Here is an 18,085-nt window from a genome sequence, read left to right as displayed (position 1 = left end):
GCGGCGTGACACAGATTCGCTTTTCTGCGGCAGATGAATATTCCTGTGCCTTCCGGAAATTCAATGGTGACGGCGCAGTCCCCTCTTTATGGCGACCGGGAGATGTTGTCGCCCGCACACCAGCCCCCTTGTCTCGTTTTATACCTTCTCTCTTTATCGCCTTATCACACGAGAGACGTTTTCCAGTCTCCCCCCTCCGCAACCCTCTCGTTGCGTCTTCTTTCTCTTTCTCGCCTCGTGGCAAGACACTGCCGCGACTCTGATAACATTTATTATAAGACCTGGCTTTCTATGCTTGCCTTCCACGCTCGTGTATCTCTCTGCAGCGGACAAAGCGAGAAAAGAAATTCCCTGCCTGATGACGAAAGTCGGCGGCTGATCGGCAAACGCATCAGCAGCAGCATCATTTCGTACCTTTGTTCAACTCCGCATTTCTCGAGCTTCTTTTTTCTCCCGATTTTATTGTCATATTATAAAACGCTGTGCTACATTGATATTCGTTTAACTTTACAGTTGTTACACGTAAATAACTAATGCGACTTCTGATAGGCTGAAATTTATTTCCTATATTTTATTGATTATATTCATTCTGCTTTTATTAAAAGTCTCTCGATACTTAAATATTTTTTTATAATCGTTATATATCGTTCTCTTCTTTTTCTGATGAAACAGAATGCCAAATTAGACATAACTAATATTTTGTCATTTACAAAAAAGATTTAAAAAAAAACAGAAAAGTTCTATCGACATCGTAAAAAAATTCAGACTCTCTAAAATTCCACGATTACATATCTTCCGCTACCCGCCTGCCCGCCAAAGTCGTTTTACCTCTTCCGTCATTGTCTCCGGAAGTATCAATGGACCGCGTGCACCTGGCTGACCACCGACGGAAGGCACAGAGGTCGAAAAGGCAGGCGACTGCGGCGACGGCGGCGGCGCGATAATCCAGCGACAAACGCACCCACACCCCGCCGTCGTTGACTCCGTGAGCGTGCGGGAGGAGAACAGAAAGAGGGAAAGAAACGGAGGAGATAGAGACTTGTCTCCACCTGTTGCGCGAACCCGCGTATCCGCTCTGGACCGCCATGCCGACGCGGTGGCCAATCGCGGCCGCCCATTGGCTGTGCTAAATAGTGGGGGCCGCGTCGTCACGTCCGATTGGCCAGCCGTCTTATTTTACCCCACATCCCACGGGAGCCGAGCCGCACCGGCGAGAGCTCCGTCCCGCGGGTTCGCCCCAGATGCTACGTGCTTCGCGAAGTTCCTGAGGGAACCCCCGCGATTTTGTCAGTGCACCAAAAGGACTCGTGTCCGTCAGATCAAGCCTTCGCTCGATAAAAGAAATTACGCCACAGCACTGTCCTAGAAGAATCGCTGAAGTATAACTGGATCGTGACGGCTGAAAGAAGAAGAACCCTCTCTACTCAGTTGAAAAAGCTTCCGTTAACAGATTAGTTAAGTTCATCGTGAAATTGTTCAAGGACGTGTCAAGAAGCTATTCTTCGGAAAAATCCAGTGATCGATAAATGATTACATATTATTTTGCTAAAGGATTCGACGATTAGAAGATTCGAAATGTCACTTCGATAAAGTTAATGATTTAAAACGTTTGTATTTTTGGAAATACATTATTTTTCTGAGATATACACAATTTTTTTGGCAAGCGCTCATCACTCGAGAGAAGATTTGTCATTCGAAGATTTGAAAGGGGTTGCCGTTGCTCCTGGTTTAACGTTCCATAAAGATTTGTTAATTAAAATATTTAGTTTTCCTGCGGGATACTATAAAATATTTGAATAAATAGAATCACTTGGAGAAAGTTGAGAAATACTCCAAATCGTCGAAAAATGTCTCAGTTGTCAACGTCATTTTCGTGCAGTGAGTGTGAATCAATTTGAAAAGTTTGAGAATAGAATGATCCAATTGATCGCAGCCTGTCAAAGTTAGTTGACGATACATCATGCTCAACGATCTACCAAATGAAACTTTCAAAGGTCTTATTTAAGAGAAAATCTACAAAATCTTTCACATACTTTGAACAATAAAAAAATAATCAAGTAATTATTCAAAATATTTTACAAATTCCTGGAAACACGTCGACAGGATGTTCGGACAGTTATCTTATCCGTTTGAGATAAAAGTGGCCTACAAATTTTTTAACTCGGAAATCTCGTCTACTCGTGAGGAAAACAATTAGATTGAACATCGAGACAAGAAGAGAACGACTTATGGAGATGTCGTCTAAGACCTTACATAACGAGCACATTAAACGGCCGATGAATGCCTTTATGGTGTGGTCGCGTGGTCAACGTCGCAAAATGGCACAGGAAAATCCGAAAATGCACAATTCGGAGATCTCGAAGAGACTCGGCGCCGAATGGAAGCTTCTAAGTGAGAGCGAAAAACGTCCTTTCATTGACGAGGCAAAAAGATTGAGGTGAGCACACCAGATATTCCCTGAACACACATCAGAACATGCTAAACACACATTTTCAAGTTTGAGTTTGACCTAAATTATTTTATGTTAAAAAATTGATATTGATGATTAATTCTAAACATTAATTTTATTTAACTATACTTTATGAAGTTAAATTTATTTTAAAAGCAAATTTTTCTTACGTATAATTTTAGAAGAATTAATTTGATGAAATTTTTACTTTACTTGTTTTCATATTACGTATTTTGAGACTAAAACTTGGTATTTTTTAAAACTAAATTTTATTTATTATTTTGTAATGATAGTTTTCTGTTGTACTATCCTTGATACTTAACTGGCGAGAATATATTCGATTCGATCCCTGAATTATATTTCTAACATACATTATTTATCAATTCTTTTTGCATTTTCTTCTGTATGGAATTCAAACCTCATCGGCATATTATGCACATTACGGGGGAGATTAAACATTTTTAGATTTGGCTCCATGACTAATAGAAATCTCAGAGTATCCGGAAATGTTCGAGGAGGTCGCATTGTGATTACTGTCGCAATTTCTGAAAGTTCTTGTCGTGAGAATATTTTCTTCCCATATTTAAAAAATTCTTAACTCTTCTCTTCGAAACACACACATCGTACACACTAAGTAATCATTGAATGATTTTTATTTCTTCTAAAAAGGACAATCTTTTAATATAGGCTAACGTACTATCTTGTCTTCCAATCAACGTTTACTTATTTTATTTTCAAAATAAGCGACATATATTCTTTCTAATAACTCTCGCAAAATATGTACTCCTTTTAACAATAAATTACGAAAAATGATTATCGAATTATGATATAAATAGAATATAATTAAAATGTATTTAAGAGATAATTAAAAAATAATTGTTTAAATCTCTCTTTAAAACCTCTCTCAATACTTACATTTTATTTTTTATTTATGAAAATAATTTCTTGATAAATCATTGCATTATCTGCAAGTTATACACGGAGAAAAAAATTTGTTAAAAATCTAAAATATTTTGTTTGATACAATCAATTAAAACATTGGATTGATTCAACCATTATTTAGTTTCACAAAAAAGGTATAGTTTATTCATGTCAACCATTCAAATTTTTTAATCAAAAATTAACTAAGTATTATAAAACGTTAAAATCAACTCAGTATTTAGTTGAACGTATCGGACTAATTATTTTCATTTTTCAATCTATTTTTGTCAGTATACAAATAATAAAATATAAAACGATAAATAATTTAATAAAAATAAGTAATAGAGACTTATGAATAAAGAAATAAATAAGTAAATAAGATTTTTCTCTATCTTTTTAAAAGTTTCCAGTTTATTCTTGTACAAAGATATTAGTCCGATACGAATAAAGATAATTATAATAATTTTGAAAAAGCAACGTTTTAAAAATTATATTACGTATTATAAAAATACTTGTAATTAGAATATCTTATTATTCATTTCATGCAAGATTAAGATTATACCCATAGTATAAACTCTACACCTTTAAACGCTTAAATCACATTTTACATATTGCAAATTAATGCATTTTTACTTACAATGTTTTAATAATACTGCCAGCATCTCAAATTGAATAAATTTTTGAAAAATTTTGAAATAACATTTCATATTGTTTTATCTTTTCAATTGGCTACATATGTGTCTTATCAACGATTCGATAACATCTTGTCCACTGACTATTTATTGATAGTAAGAAATATGTTAAATATGGTAACGATTTGCGTCAAAATTCAACAGACAGGCAACTTCTTTTCATCATGGCGATACTAATTGCCCCTCAGTCACGATAATATACTGCAGATGATTGCGTTGATCAGGGTGGGGTCCGTATCAACGGAACCGGAGGGATCGAAAACGGCGGGAAAGCGTGCCACGCGATCGTCTCGTACTTCATAATACAGTACATTGTTGCCGAGAAGCTTAGGGGCTATGCTGCGCTAAGCCCGGATTGAAATAGGGTGAGACGTGGCCGGTATTTATAGGGCGGATGAGACGAGCTCTTTATTACCGGCCCTGAATATTTAATCACTGTTATGAGTTTATTTAGCCCGCCGGCGTGGCCACGCCGATTTTTCGACGCTGGCGCGGCGTGCCCCCCTTAAAAGGGCCCCCTTGAAAAAGAGGTCCCGGCAATCTAGCGAGACTCTTCCTCTAGAGTCCTCGTAACGTCTTGTAATTTTGCGAGCCTTATTCGCGTAACATTTTGCAATCTCGTAAACGCAATCTCATCAGAAGCAAGACCTGTATTAATTTCGTGATGATAACGCGCTTTAAAAAAAATGATTATTTCACTAACTTTCAAAGTGTTCTGATGTTGTTTAATATTGCACATTTATTTGATAATTAAATAGAAGATGGGACGTAACAAGATCTTGATGCTAAAATAATACTTTGTATGCTATTTTTTTTAATTTATTTGATAAAGTAAATAAATTAAAAGAAAAATGTTTAGTATTTATGATTGTAATTGTGCACGATAAAATAATTTTAGTTAGAAACTTTAGTTTAATAATTATTACTAATAATAACTTTATAATTTCATAAGATTTATAATTTTATAACCAAACATAAAAAAAATGTTTTATTATGAATTATGATAATTTCAAATATTAATAAAATATTAAGATATAAATAATAAAAAATAAATAAATATGTTTAAATATTAAATACAATCATAGTTAATGTTGAATATAACTATTTTCTTTATCTAATTAATTTCTTGCTTAATATTTACGTAATAATAATAACTATATATAATTTGCATAATTAAAATAACTATAAATATATAGTTAGAAAATTACTGTAAATCATAACTAAGTCATGGTAATTGTAATCGGTTTTTTCTTTTGTAAGACATGCTTATTTACAAATTAAATTATTCAATTTAATCTAATTTAAGTGTGATATCCATTTTGCAATAAATAAAGTTTTGAAAAAGTAGTAACATTAACGAAACGCATCAAGAGAGAATATTTCATCTTTAAGAATTATTTCAATGGAATTTATCAAATCCATATTTATCATTTTATAACGTTACAATCTTACATTAATTATCGTAAATTACATTATTTTATTGGGCTACTTTACTTATCTTAACTGATCTAGTAAATCTTTTGAAATAAATTTTATTTCGATAGTACGTGTCTTAATAGTAACACGGGTCTTAATAACAAATCAATATGCGAAATAAAAATCGAGGTTAAGGAGGACGGGGAGAGGAATAGGTTTGCGCGCAAGGTGCGTGCAGATTAAATTTGCGAACGATCCCCGCTCTCTCGCTTTTCGATCTCGTCTCGGGGAACAAGATTTAAACTGATTCCACGCTCTAACCCCGTGCCCGCGTTGCAAAATATCCCGACCTCGATTTACATTCCACCCCGTAGGGGAAAAAAAGCAGGAAATATAAGAAGGCGAGCGAATCAGGTGGTAGTCCCGCGTGGTGGTTTTCCGCTGAAATTTTCGGCGAATAGATCGCGAATACCGAAATCGGCGTCGTCTTAAATGGATCGCCGCGTTCAATAGATCGCCGTCACATTCTGTATACAGAAAACCCAATCTGCCTGATTGACGCAACCGCGTTGATAAACGATAATAATTAATAGCGACAGAATGCGGCACAATTTGTCACATTTCGATCAATCGTAATCATTGAATTTACCTGATTCGACCAATACCCTCAGCGCTTTACATTTTGCAGTATTTATTATATTTTACGCGGTAGTAGTAGTAGTAGTAGTGACGTGTTTTATACTATTCGGTGCATTATACGTTGGGGGTTATTAAATTTTCTATTGGCCTCCAGCCGCCGCTTGGCTTGCTAACGATACAAAAGCGCAAACAAAAGGCCATATTTTTCCATCGAAAATTTCTGAAAGAGAAAGAAAACAAGAAGAGTGGGCCGGCGAGTGACGCGAGTGGCGGAGTGAGAGGTATGGGCAATCCGAGGGAAATTTCGACGCGGACGTGTAACGGCGAATCCGCTTTTCTGGCGGATGGCAGCGACGTCGACGACGAGAGTAGGGTGGCGGCCGTAAAATAAAAGGGGCGTGGAGGGGGGAAGGGAAACGGAAAGGGGGGGAGGAGAGGAGAGGTGCAAGGGAGGAGGTACAGTCGTTCCCTTGGAGCAGCGTCCTCGGTAGGTGCGGGTTCCCTTGGACCCGCGCCGTCACTGGCCCGACGTAATCTGTCCGTTCGTTCACGGCGACTCACAATGTGGCCCCCGAGATAACAAATAAAGCCCCATTGTCGCAATTGTGTGGATTTAAAAGGATTTGCCCGGCTTCTCCGCACCCCCGCACCGCCGCCGCCCACCAACGCTCAACGATCCTCTTTCTCTCTCTCTCCTTCTCTTTGCTCGCTCGTCTTCCCCATCTCTCCTTCTATATTCCTCCCGCCCTCCGCTCTACGTACCACTTCAACCCCCTACGTGTTCCACAACCTCTTCTCGATTTCTCGCTTCTCTCGTTGCGGTGAAACGGGCCTTTTTACGCGTTTTGATGTTGCATATGAACGTCCCTCTGTTATCATTACGCGAAGTCTGTTAATATGATTAAATCGCGAGCACAATCCTGATTTGGTTAATCGAGTAGATTCTATATCACGTGCGATGTGAAAGTGTTGAGAACAATTGCTCATTTAGTTTGATTTAATTAAATTAGTTACGGTTCTGAAGAGAATTCTCGCGATCGCTTCTTAAATTTATCATTGAAATGGATTCGTTTTGTAAACAAATGAAAGAGGAAAATTTAAAAATAATTTAACCGTTACAGCTTTGTTACGGAAAAATAAGCTCGGTATGACACGCGAGCTGCTTTTGCCTCTTCAAACGCGTGGAAAATAAAAACGCGAAAGAAAGATAAAATTACTAAAATTCCTCCGAAATCAACGCGTTACGACCATGCTCAAGTTCCGTTTTCATAATGTATGGTTGACCAAAAAGTGAGGTTAACTATGATTTAAAAATTAATTAATGCATACTTTCATAATCTCATGGTTAAATGAATTAAAAGTCACGCGTGTACATACATATATATAACTTTCAATTTATTTAACTATAAGCTTACGCATACAGTACAGCATAGAAAAAGCAGTGCAAAATATTGTTGCAACGTTTTAGTAACATTGCAGCAATGGTAAAGTGTCCACTTCAAAAATATTGATACGTAACGTTGTTGCAACATTATGTACCGATATTTCTAAAGCGGACATTTTATTGTTGCTACAATATTGCTGAAATATTGTAACAATATTTTGTAATGTTTTTATTATTCTGTGCTGTACGGGTAATAAAAGAGAATGTATTATTTAATTTTTAAATTACAGTTAGTTTAAGTTAGGTATTGGATTGGGAAAAGTTTTTTTACAAATTGGATTACAATTGAAATACATTTTTTTATTGTTTACAAACCTTTTGTTAAATCAAATATGTGCTATTTTGATTGATGACCAACTGCCATTTTTCAGATCCCTTATTTCATAGGTGTAAAACTTTTATGAAATTTCTAAACAAAAAACTAAGACAAATTATTTTTGCAGGCTTTTTTTGAATTCGAGTTGACTCCGTTAAGGGAGTTCTGCAAAGACCAAAACAAATGTTTTTGCTATTTTGTGCTGTACGGATAGTGAAAGAGAGTGTATCAATTAAAAAATTTTAAAGTTATAAGTAGGTTAGTTTATATACTAACCTAATCTAACTGAGGTTTGGTTAAGTAATAACCTAACTTTTATATAATAACCTTTATACGATAATCTAACCTTTTGATTGCCTATATATTTTGAAAACGAGGTCTAAGTATCGAGGTCCATCAACCCGCGGGCAACGCGATCGTTCATGCTTCCAGTTTGCGCGGCTACAATCGTAACTAATTGTTATTGTTCCTTGTCGCGACGCGGCGAGAGAGCGCGTAGCTTATGTCACCATGGGATGATATAGCGTGTTGTTTATCGGCCGCTAGATAGAGGCGACGCGCGGGATAGAAGGGGATGACGCAGGGGGTGGGCGGGGGAATGTGCGGAGGTTGGAATTGTAAAGATTACGGCCGATGTTTATGCATTTATGCTGAGTTATTGTCGGCGCGGCTTTACCGATGTTTATGCTGATTTACGCTTTGTGCTATCTGCCGGGACACATTGTCCCCGGAATTATTATTCCGCGGTCGCGGCGGCGTTCCGCCATCCGCGTCCCGCGCGGCCACCCCCTTGCCCCTCTTTTCCGCTAACCCTTGGAATTTTGAACTTCGTCACGCAATAAATTCTCCAATCCACACGATCGGCACATTAGCTGTACCGAAGAAATTCTATTACCGTCATTATTATGACTTTTTTCATCGCCGCGATAAAACGGCTGGGAATTTAACGCGAAAAAAAGCCGCAAAAATCATAAGGAAGAATAGAGCTAACTTTCCAAATGAATATTTTGCATTACGCATCAAGTCGATACACAGTCACATTTATTGAAAAGAAGAAAGAAAGATGCGGAGACAGTTTGCCGCGACTTAAAGCCAGTAATAACGGCAGCAATGATAAAACGACTTTGCTTTCTCGCTAAATACACTATTATGACGGCGCGAAATAAATGCACCACGTTATCATCCTCGCAGCCTCCGACTGCATTGTCCTGGCGGTTTCCGGCGAAATTCTTCGCGACGACCGCCGTTACGAAAGAGCCCACGTATCTTCAAACCTCCCCCCTCGCCTCTCCCCTTTTCTTTTTTTTTATCTCCACTAGGTGAGGCATAAATAAGCACTGCGTTTGTGCTCTCTTGGGTACATAATAGAGTATTATGTGTCGGAGATACCGCTCTTCTACCGTTCCTCTTTCCCCCTCGCCGTCCCCCTCAAAGGGGGGTGTGTGTACAAGATACTTACTGCAAATACCTATGGTGCCCCGTATCGCGTTCTGGAACGGTGATAATACGTCCTATTGTACGTGGGAAGGTGAGAACACAGTTTATAAAAATCGTGGAGAAGTGTTAGCGTCCGCGATAATCGATAGTCGCATTGTCACACAAACGTGATAAAAGGAAAGACACATATACGGGACCTTCCAAGAAGGCGCTCGCGATCAGCTTCGTTCTTGATCGAAGTTCTTGTCCGTTCATTTTCAAATCTCGTTTGAAAGAATAAAATTGTCATTCTAGCAATAATTAGTGTTAGGAATTTTGTAAGGTCAACCAGTTTAACCTTTTCCGAAAAATTTATTATGTACAATTGTTAGAGGAAATTATTTGAAATTATAAGAAATTTAAATATTCTTTTTTAATCTAAGCTGATTAAGGCGCAATATACCTACATCCGGAAGAGTTAAAGGATACTTTTACAAATTTTTTACATGAAAACTGTTAACCTTACTCGAACAGAATTTTGATCAATATTTGCAATGATATGTATATTAATGAATATTACTTAAAATTTTTAACTAAAAATTATAAAAAATAGTCAGTACAACTGTTGGCGCTAGGCTTATCCGATTGACAGGCTTGTGCGATTTACAATTAAATAATAGCTATGCGTAATTTTATCGAAAAATAAAATTAGCGTTTAACAAATATTAACTGAATATTTGAAATTGTTCCATCAAAGTCGTAACTATCATTTAGCTTGATTATTGTTATTGTTAGACTTTTTTTCAGTATTCCCACGAAAGTATGCTCTCCCGTTCCTTAAATCATTTATAATAGAACTATCCCTTAATGACCTTTGCCGTGGGATCGTCACGGAATTACGTTGTAGACCCATCGCAGCTAAACTATCGCGTTCTCAGTTGCGAAACTATTCAATTAAGCCGTTCTCTTCCCCTAAAATACACGTGTGGAACCCTTCTCGGCTATTCCTTCCCCTTTACTTTACCGACATATAACGACATCAGATTGAGCAGCGTATTTACAATATAAACTCCAACGAATCCGCTTTGAGTGAGAAAATTGGACAGATATTAAAAAAAATTATTAATAATCACGGAAGATAGAATGCTTTCTTCTTTGTTAAAGGAAAAATTTGTCATAAATATAGAGGATAATTTTTTATATATATTTTTTAAAAGAAATATCTATTATCTTTTGCACGCATACGTATTAATATTTTAGAAATATGCCTAATTTTTTGTAGGTCATAAATTATTTCTATTACGCAATGTTAATACATTGTGAGAAAATCTTTCTTGCTGACGAAGATGATAATTTTAAATCATCTTCAAAGCATTTTTACTTTATTTTTTGCGCGCTGATTTCTTCAATATTAACTTTATTAATTTTTTTTTAATTTTAAATTGGTAAAAATATATTTTTAAGACTTGAAACTCTTAAATTATACAAGAAAAAAATTTCATTCTTTAAAGTAGATTATCCTTGTAAGTCAGGATATTTTATACACAGAAATTTTGTTTTTATAATTTGACATATTTAAATATGTCTAAATCATATGTCTAAAATGTTTATTAATGATTTATATAATTATATAATGAATGATATAATTATTTACCATTATTACAACACTAGTCACAGTTACACGTACACATATTTTTACATTAAACATTTAAATTATACAAGAAAAAGTTTTACTTTTTTAAGTAAATTATTTTTGTAATTTAACATATACTATACGTTTTCTGTTATGTATTTTTCGTCCTTCTAATTTTGCGTATTTAAATACACGACATAAATATGTTTAAAGTATTAATTAGTAGTTGGTCACCACTATAACAACGCCAACTCATTACACATATTTTTAAAATATCAAATTATCTAAGATGTTTAAATTATGCGGAAAAACGTTATTCTTTAAGATTACCTTTGTAAATCAAGATATTCTATACAATTTCTGTTACATAAAGTTTTATGTTTTTATTTGAAATATTTAAAAATAATGTGTCTAAAATATTTATAAATTAATTGATAATAATTACAACTATTACAACACCAACCACAATTATACAGTCACACCAATGTAACACCAATACACGAAACAAGATTCCAGTCGAATCTCTCAATGCAATGTTACAAATTACCAACCACACCTTTCAGAGCTCTTCACATGAAAGAGCACCCCGACTACAAGTACCGGCCGCGCCGGAAACCGAAGTCGCTGGTGAAGAAAGAGAACAAGTTCGGTTTCTCGATATCGCCGTTGATATCGCCCGGCGACACCCTGGCCAGTCTACCGCGCGGTCTTCTGCCACCGTTGACGCCTCCGACGCATCACCCATTGATGTCACACGAGGACCTGAAGATCCCGCGCTTCTTCCCACCATTCGCCTACCCGCTCTATCCGCTGCAGCACAAACTGAGCGACGACTTCAACGGCGGCAAGCTGGCCGCCGATTTGGCTTTGCAGGCTCTCTACACTAGCAGTCCGTTCTATCCGAGCCACCAAACAATGTCCTGGCCGACGAGCCTATCGGCAGCCGCCTGTCTTCAACCCAATTGCAGTTGTCCGAGTCCGCCTAAGGAACCCAAGAGGCCGTTCCCGCCGTCCAAGATGGATGATCCGCCCTTCCCGAGTCCGGCGAGAGCCGACGACGACGCCGTCGTCGCGGAACGAGAAGAATCCCGGTATCGAAAACTTGAAGTGGACTTCTCCAGCAGTCTAGAGAATCACCACCATCATCATCAGCAGCATCAGCATCACCAGCATCATCAGGAGGATCGTTCTCAGGATCGCTTCTCTTCATCCTCATCCTCGTCACCGCCCACGGAGCAATTGGAGAGATCGTCGACGACGACGACGGCAACAACGACATCGTCTTCGTCATCCTCGACGTCCAGCAGAGTCGACAGCGCCTTCTCCGTACAGAGTCTGACGTCGTCCTCCAATAGCTCGAATTCAAGCTCGCAGCGCTCACACGTCATATGAAGGCCGCTTCCGGTTCTCCCGGACTTAAATTTCCGGGGGGGCCTAATGCCGACCGCATGGCCGACTGCCGATTGGTGGCGAGTAGCCCCGATGCTCTCCCCGATCCCTCAAACGACGGTCGTGAACCTAAGCACCGGTGTCGTCAAGGAAGACACCGTCCACTTCCAGGACGAGCAACAAAGGAACTCGACAACGGTGTCCAGGTCACCGAGGAACGGCGTGCATATCGCGAACGTGCAGTGATCCAATCGAATGAATATTTCAGTATTTCGCAATCGGAAGTGAGCCAATGCTGTCGTGTAGTTCGAATGATAGATCGACGTTGAGCGCGAGAGACATTTTCTCCTTTTAACAAGGACTCGTTTTGTAGTTTGGCGATCTTTTTCAGAGTAACGTAATCCGCTACTAGGGAAAAAAACGACGCGTACGGGTGAAGTGCCCGCCCGAAAAATATTGGAATCGAAGAGTAGGCCGTATTGGAGAGATAGCTTCGCGACCGCAACCGGAGAGCTGGCTAACAGAAACAGAAATCGATAACTCGGCTATACGGCCCCGAAATCCCACAAAGGGCAGGCGCGCAAAGGATCCTCTCGACCGGATCGTGCACGCGAAGCTGGATGCTAGAGGAGTCCAATTCTGATGAGATAACCAACCCTCTCACATGCCACATATTATGGGGCGGGCGCGGGCGCGCTCGGGGGTGGACATCGTTGGGGAAGGGAGGAAAAAAAAAGCTCTTCTGGCGGAGGCAAATCTCTTCTTTGGGACGCGGCCGTGCGAAATAAGCCTGAAACGTTCTGAATGCTAACGTAGAGACGCGTACGAACCCCGACGACGCGGTTTCGTTGTATCTCGCGACGTCGCGCCGCACTGCGCCCAGCTTTCGCGACGAAAACGGCGGAAGCATCGATACGGCGAAATGGAAGACGCGTGGCTGGCTCTGCGAACACTAGTCGACGCGAATGCTTTTCTAATATTACCGGAAAGTCGGAAGGACATTTTCGAAGATTTTGTCAGAGTTATATCACATTCCATTCTCGTTAAAGATTAATTTCGTCAATGTTGCCCGAGGAACAAACAGAATTAAGTTGTTGATTTATTTCTAACTTCTGCACAGAAGAGGTCGTTTTTGTAACGTTGTAAACTGCTTGTTCATTAATATTTTAACGATTTAATTTATTGTGATTAAAGAGCTTCTCTAGCCTCACTGTTCGGTGCTCTCTAAATCTCGTAGAGTGAAATGTCATTCTAGAAAAGTGAAAATTAAACTTGTGCAATGTTTGAGTGATTTGTTACGCTAGCAGAAGTCAAAATTTACTCCTGCAAGACCGAACGTAGAAGCGAATTTTGACTCTTGTTAAATCTCATTAGAGCGATGTTTCATTTTTTTAGTTTTAGAGAGTGGGGGAAATAAAATTTGAAAAATGAATGGAATGAAAAGTATGACACTTTGACCGTTAAAAGTGTATTTATTGATGTACATAATTTTACATCTTTAAAAAAAAAATGTAAATTAAAAAATAAAACGGGGACAAATTTTTTACATCTTCTATAAAATGCTCACGGATCTCTCTCCATTTTGAACACACCGCTCCAACAGGTTTGATTTGAGAGGGAGAAACAAAAAGTTGAAATATTTTTCTAAATGCGTACAATTTGTCAGCACCCGGTGAGGGCAAGTTTTTCCATTCCATCCATTCTCAAAATGTTTTCACCGAACCATCGGAGCGGACAAGTCCCTTAATTTATAGCGCCAGACACACATATGTTTCGTACAATTTCGTTTTTGTTATATGTGTAACGATTATTGTTGACTTATTAATGCGAGTTGTAACATTATCGTCTCGTTCGTCGAGAGTAATCCGCCCCAACTTCTCCTCCTTGTAGAAATTTCCGCTAAGTATTTCTAACGACCATAGCGAACACTGATGCGAGTTCATTAGCGTGTACCCTAACGGGAGTAAGATGCAAGTAAACATAAAACGTATCTATCGCATAGAAAAACATATCCTTTCTTCCTCTCATTCTCTCTTTCTCTCTCTCTTTCTCTCTCTCTTTCTCTTTCTCAATAATCACGCGATGCATTTCGCGGACGCATAGCGACACTTCGATTAACTCGATTAATTCGGAACAAGAATAACGCGGATGCGCCACGTTAATCCCCGCCTCGACGATTACGATACTATTGTTAATTACTTCTGTAATATAATGCAGCGCGTTTGTAAATAAATCTCGATCCGAATTAAGAAATGTTGTTGCCCAGCCCCACCCCTCAAACTCCTCGCAAACGTGATTATTTAGGTGCACAAGCGGATGCTTCCTTTTTTTTTCCCTCTTGTTTAATAGAGTGTTTACGCTTCGGTATACATTCGTGTCGAGATAGATATTCGCAGTCATTTTTGTACGCTTGTGTCCTTATCAAATGTCAAATATTAGCGGACAGCCTAAAAGTCTACGTCTGAAAGTCTGAGCTTATCGCGAGGCTAATATCGCGCGAGTGAATACGAGCGCGCTCTTTGCACCACCACCACCACCACCCTCGTAGTTTTCCAAGGAAAGCCGCGAAATTAATCGGAGGGGGGTGACGACGAGGAAAATCTCGAGGGCAACTTTCCTTCGTGCCCGTCCTCCCCCTCCCCCTTCCCCTCCTCCATCCCTACGGGTCTACGGGGCGGCTCGTCGTGTTTTATTTCTGATAGCGACGCCTCCGTCGCCGCCACGGGGACATTATCGCCACCGCGAAGGACCCTTTCTTCCCCCATAAAGGCAATCATGCTTTCTCCGCGGTGAGATAACGGCGGGAATGGCGGCCGGGAGACGTTTTCACGCCGTGGCGGCACGTTCCCTCCCTCTGCTCCGTACGACAATCAGTAGAATTCTTCGCCGCGATCGATTTCGCGAGAAACGAAAACTAAAGTCGATACGTGAATAGATCCATAAAGTAATTTGAGATAAAAACCACTCAGAAGTGGCTTAACTTCAAGATCGATCAAATTATAATAATCCATATTCGTGTCTCGTTTTTATTAATGCGTACGTAAATTTCTGAGATTCTATAGTACACATAGAATAGTAACGTAACCATATGTTCAAAGAGGTTTTCCTCTTCACATATATAAAAACTTGATTAAATTTTGATTAGATTATAATTATTGTTTATAATTCATAATAAGTATTTCTGAATTTTTTAAATTTTTGGATCACATTTTTTTCTTTAAATTCTATTATAAAATACATTAAGTTTTGAGGGAAAGGGATTTTAAATAATTTAACCGTAAATATACTATTATAATTTTGTACAATTAAATTCGTAAGAAAGAATGGAATTTAAAGAACATTTAAAATTTGAAAACTGAAGTTTTACGTATTATCTTTTAATGAAAAAATTTATGAATTATGATTGTACACGTAGAAAAATATTATTCTCCTGTTAAGTAAAGCGATTATTACAATTTTTAATTTTCTTCTTTAAAATAATGATTATGATATCTTTACAAAAAATGTTTTCTTAACAATAATTTTAAAATATACTTATTATTTGCTTGAAATAAATAATATTTAAATATACTTCAAATATACTTCAGTGTATATGTAGAAAATACTTGAATGAAGTAAATATTACATTTTACAAGTTCATGTATCCATAAATTTATTTGTAATTTTATCAGACATCAAATTTATTTCGAATATTTTAAATCCTAATAATTTATTACTTCAATCAATAATATATTAAATTAAACAAAATTTCAATTTGCTTAGTATTCTGACTTTTCAATTTTATAATAATTTTCGAAAGAATACAAATTTTTTTTTTTCAGTGATAATAAATTTTTCTAAAATTCATGATGAGTTTATTTTAAAACATTAAATTATTAAGAAAATATTCATTATGAAAGAAAATCGTTATTTATCTGAGAAAAAAAGTAGATTGAGCAAACGCTTTCCTCGGCAATAGAACTGATATTTTTCTATATGCATAACTCATGAAAACATGAATTACATAATATTCTTTATATGACGTTATAATAATGTTATACAAAAAAAGTCATGACATTGCTTGTTATTAGATTTTAATCAGTTATTAACAAATTTTTTTCAATTTTATAAAGAAAGTATTTTTAAATGATAATTCTATTATTTTTATTACTTAAATTTTGTTCATTATTTATTATTTTAAAGATGGCAATGCCAAAAGCTCCTTTGTTACAACATAGATATGAATGATAAGTGTCACGTAATTTCCCTCTACATTTTTACAAACCTCCTTGACACTTCGAGCTTTACAACTTAAAAAATTACAATGTCTATTTTTTGTTATTGAAACCACGAAAAATATTCTTTGAATGTCTACTCGAGGTCTATCCAACCTTATTCAAAATCCATTTTAGTCCTGTTTAGGATGAAATATCATTCATGGATGGCGAGATTCCATGCGCTTTCGCGAATAACGTTCACCGGATTGTTCGAAGACGACAACGAAGACGACGACGACGATGACAGCGAGGAGGGGAGCTGGTAAGTTTTACGGACAAAGACGTGGAAAGAGGATCGAGCGGGCAGGAGAGCGGCAACGACTATCCTCTGACCAGGGAAGTCTACGCGCCGCACTCCATTAGTATGCGCGGAAGTGCGCCGCGCTCGATTGTGACGGGTATTGTCACCGAAGAATGTCCTCGTTGCGCGGAGCTCCGCGGCTCCGGACGGTTTCCTCGGTAAGGAGACGAAAGCGGGAATTCGAGTGAAATGTAATCACTCTCCGAGAGTGAGCGTCGGGGAGAAATCTCGACTGCACGGTTCATCCGCTGCGGCGAAAAGGACTGGCGACGGCGCTAGATGCCGATAGACGCGGGGAGAGAGGGGGGGCTGTCTTAGGGGCAGCATTGTCTTCTTGATTTCAGAGAATCCAGACTTCCGTGTCGTCATTGCGTCGCCAGCAATTGAATTTTACGTCAACGTACGCCGCGAGTACCTGACGCGTATCCGGCGCACGCGAGAAACTTATTTCATTTAGCCGGCATTAGCTCGCGAAGAGGGAGAGGGAGGGGGGGGATAGGGGTGCAATCCAGTAATCTTCACCAACACGCGTTGCGGCGGCTGCGCGCGACTCAGGTTTAAATGATCTTTTAGCGGCGGTGTCTAAAATTTCCACAGAGATAAGGGGCGACGGCAGAATCTGTTTCGCCATTTTACCGAAATTAGCCTGGAACAGAGGGACCTCTTTGGGATTCCCGCGTCCCGCGCGTCCCGAAGGGGTGCGGGACGGACGTTTTAATTGCGTCGCTCGTCCGCGCTCGGCGATATCAGCCACGCTTTTATGCCGCGCGGACGTAGAGAGGAGGCGCGATCGTTTGATTGCGGAAAATGACGGGCGGCGGTGGGCGCGAGTGGAAGTTTTGAGTGGGCGTCGGTCCCGGCAGACAATGAGGCATTCAAGCGTGGCATTGTGCCGGCCGACAACTGCGTTACCCTAGACAAACCCGAAATCACCGGCGCTATCGCCGTTCCAGATCCGATTATGCGAATAATAAAAAGCGTGATGACAGAGTGAGCGAGAGGAGGAGTGAGATGGGGGATGGAGAACGAGAGATAGGGGTGGGCGCACTAAAGGTTAATAATAGCGAAGCCGCGTGGCTCTGACGCCTCCCTTATCGTCTTACAACAAACATCGTATCTTGTAGATATATATATATATATATATATATATATATATATATATATATATATATATATGTATGTATATTCTTTAGGCCGTATCGCGAAATAGGCG

At 38.6% G+C, this 18,085-nt stretch overlaps 1 protein-coding gene and 1 long non-coding RNA gene across 2 annotated transcripts in view; both read left to right on the top strand.

Moving 5' to 3' along the window:
* Positions 1–17,357, top strand: part of LOC113004509 — an 88,831-nt gene extending 71,474 nt beyond the window's left edge. The window contains exon 3 of the long non-coding RNA XR_005576126.1: positions 16,707–17,357. This is a non-coding gene — a long non-coding RNA (uncharacterized LOC113004509). The remainder of the gene's footprint in view (positions 1–16,706) is intronic.
* Positions 1,008–14,564, top strand: LOC105196129 (transcription factor SOX-14). The gene is made up of 2 exons (XM_026138003.2): positions 1,008–2,437; positions 11,490–14,564. The coding sequence occupies exons 1-2, from the start codon at positions 2,229–2,231 to the stop codon at positions 12,316–12,318; spliced, it is 1,038 nt and encodes a 345-aa protein (XP_025993788.1). The 5' UTR covers positions 1,008–2,228; the 3' UTR covers positions 12,319–14,564.
* Positions 17,358–18,085: the final 728 nt, after the last annotated feature.

This window comes from Solenopsis invicta, chromosome 13 (assembly GCF_016802725.1).
Source record: "Solenopsis invicta isolate M01_SB chromosome 13, UNIL_Sinv_3.0, whole genome shotgun sequence".
NCBI lineage: Eukaryota > Metazoa > Arthropoda > Insecta > Hymenoptera > Formicidae > Solenopsis > Solenopsis invicta.
Note: the sequence above shows the minus strand (reverse complement) of the source record. Positions and strands in the feature narration are given on the sequence as shown.

Coding starts and splice junctions, on each gene's coding strand:
- LOC105196129 (XM_026138003.2), top strand. CDS start 2,229: ATGGAGATGTCGTCTAAGACCTTACATAACGAGCACATTAAACGGCCG. Junction 2,438..11,489: donor GACGAGGCAAAAAGATTGAG/GTGAGCACACCA, acceptor CACACCTTTCAG/AGCTCTTCACATGAAAGAGC.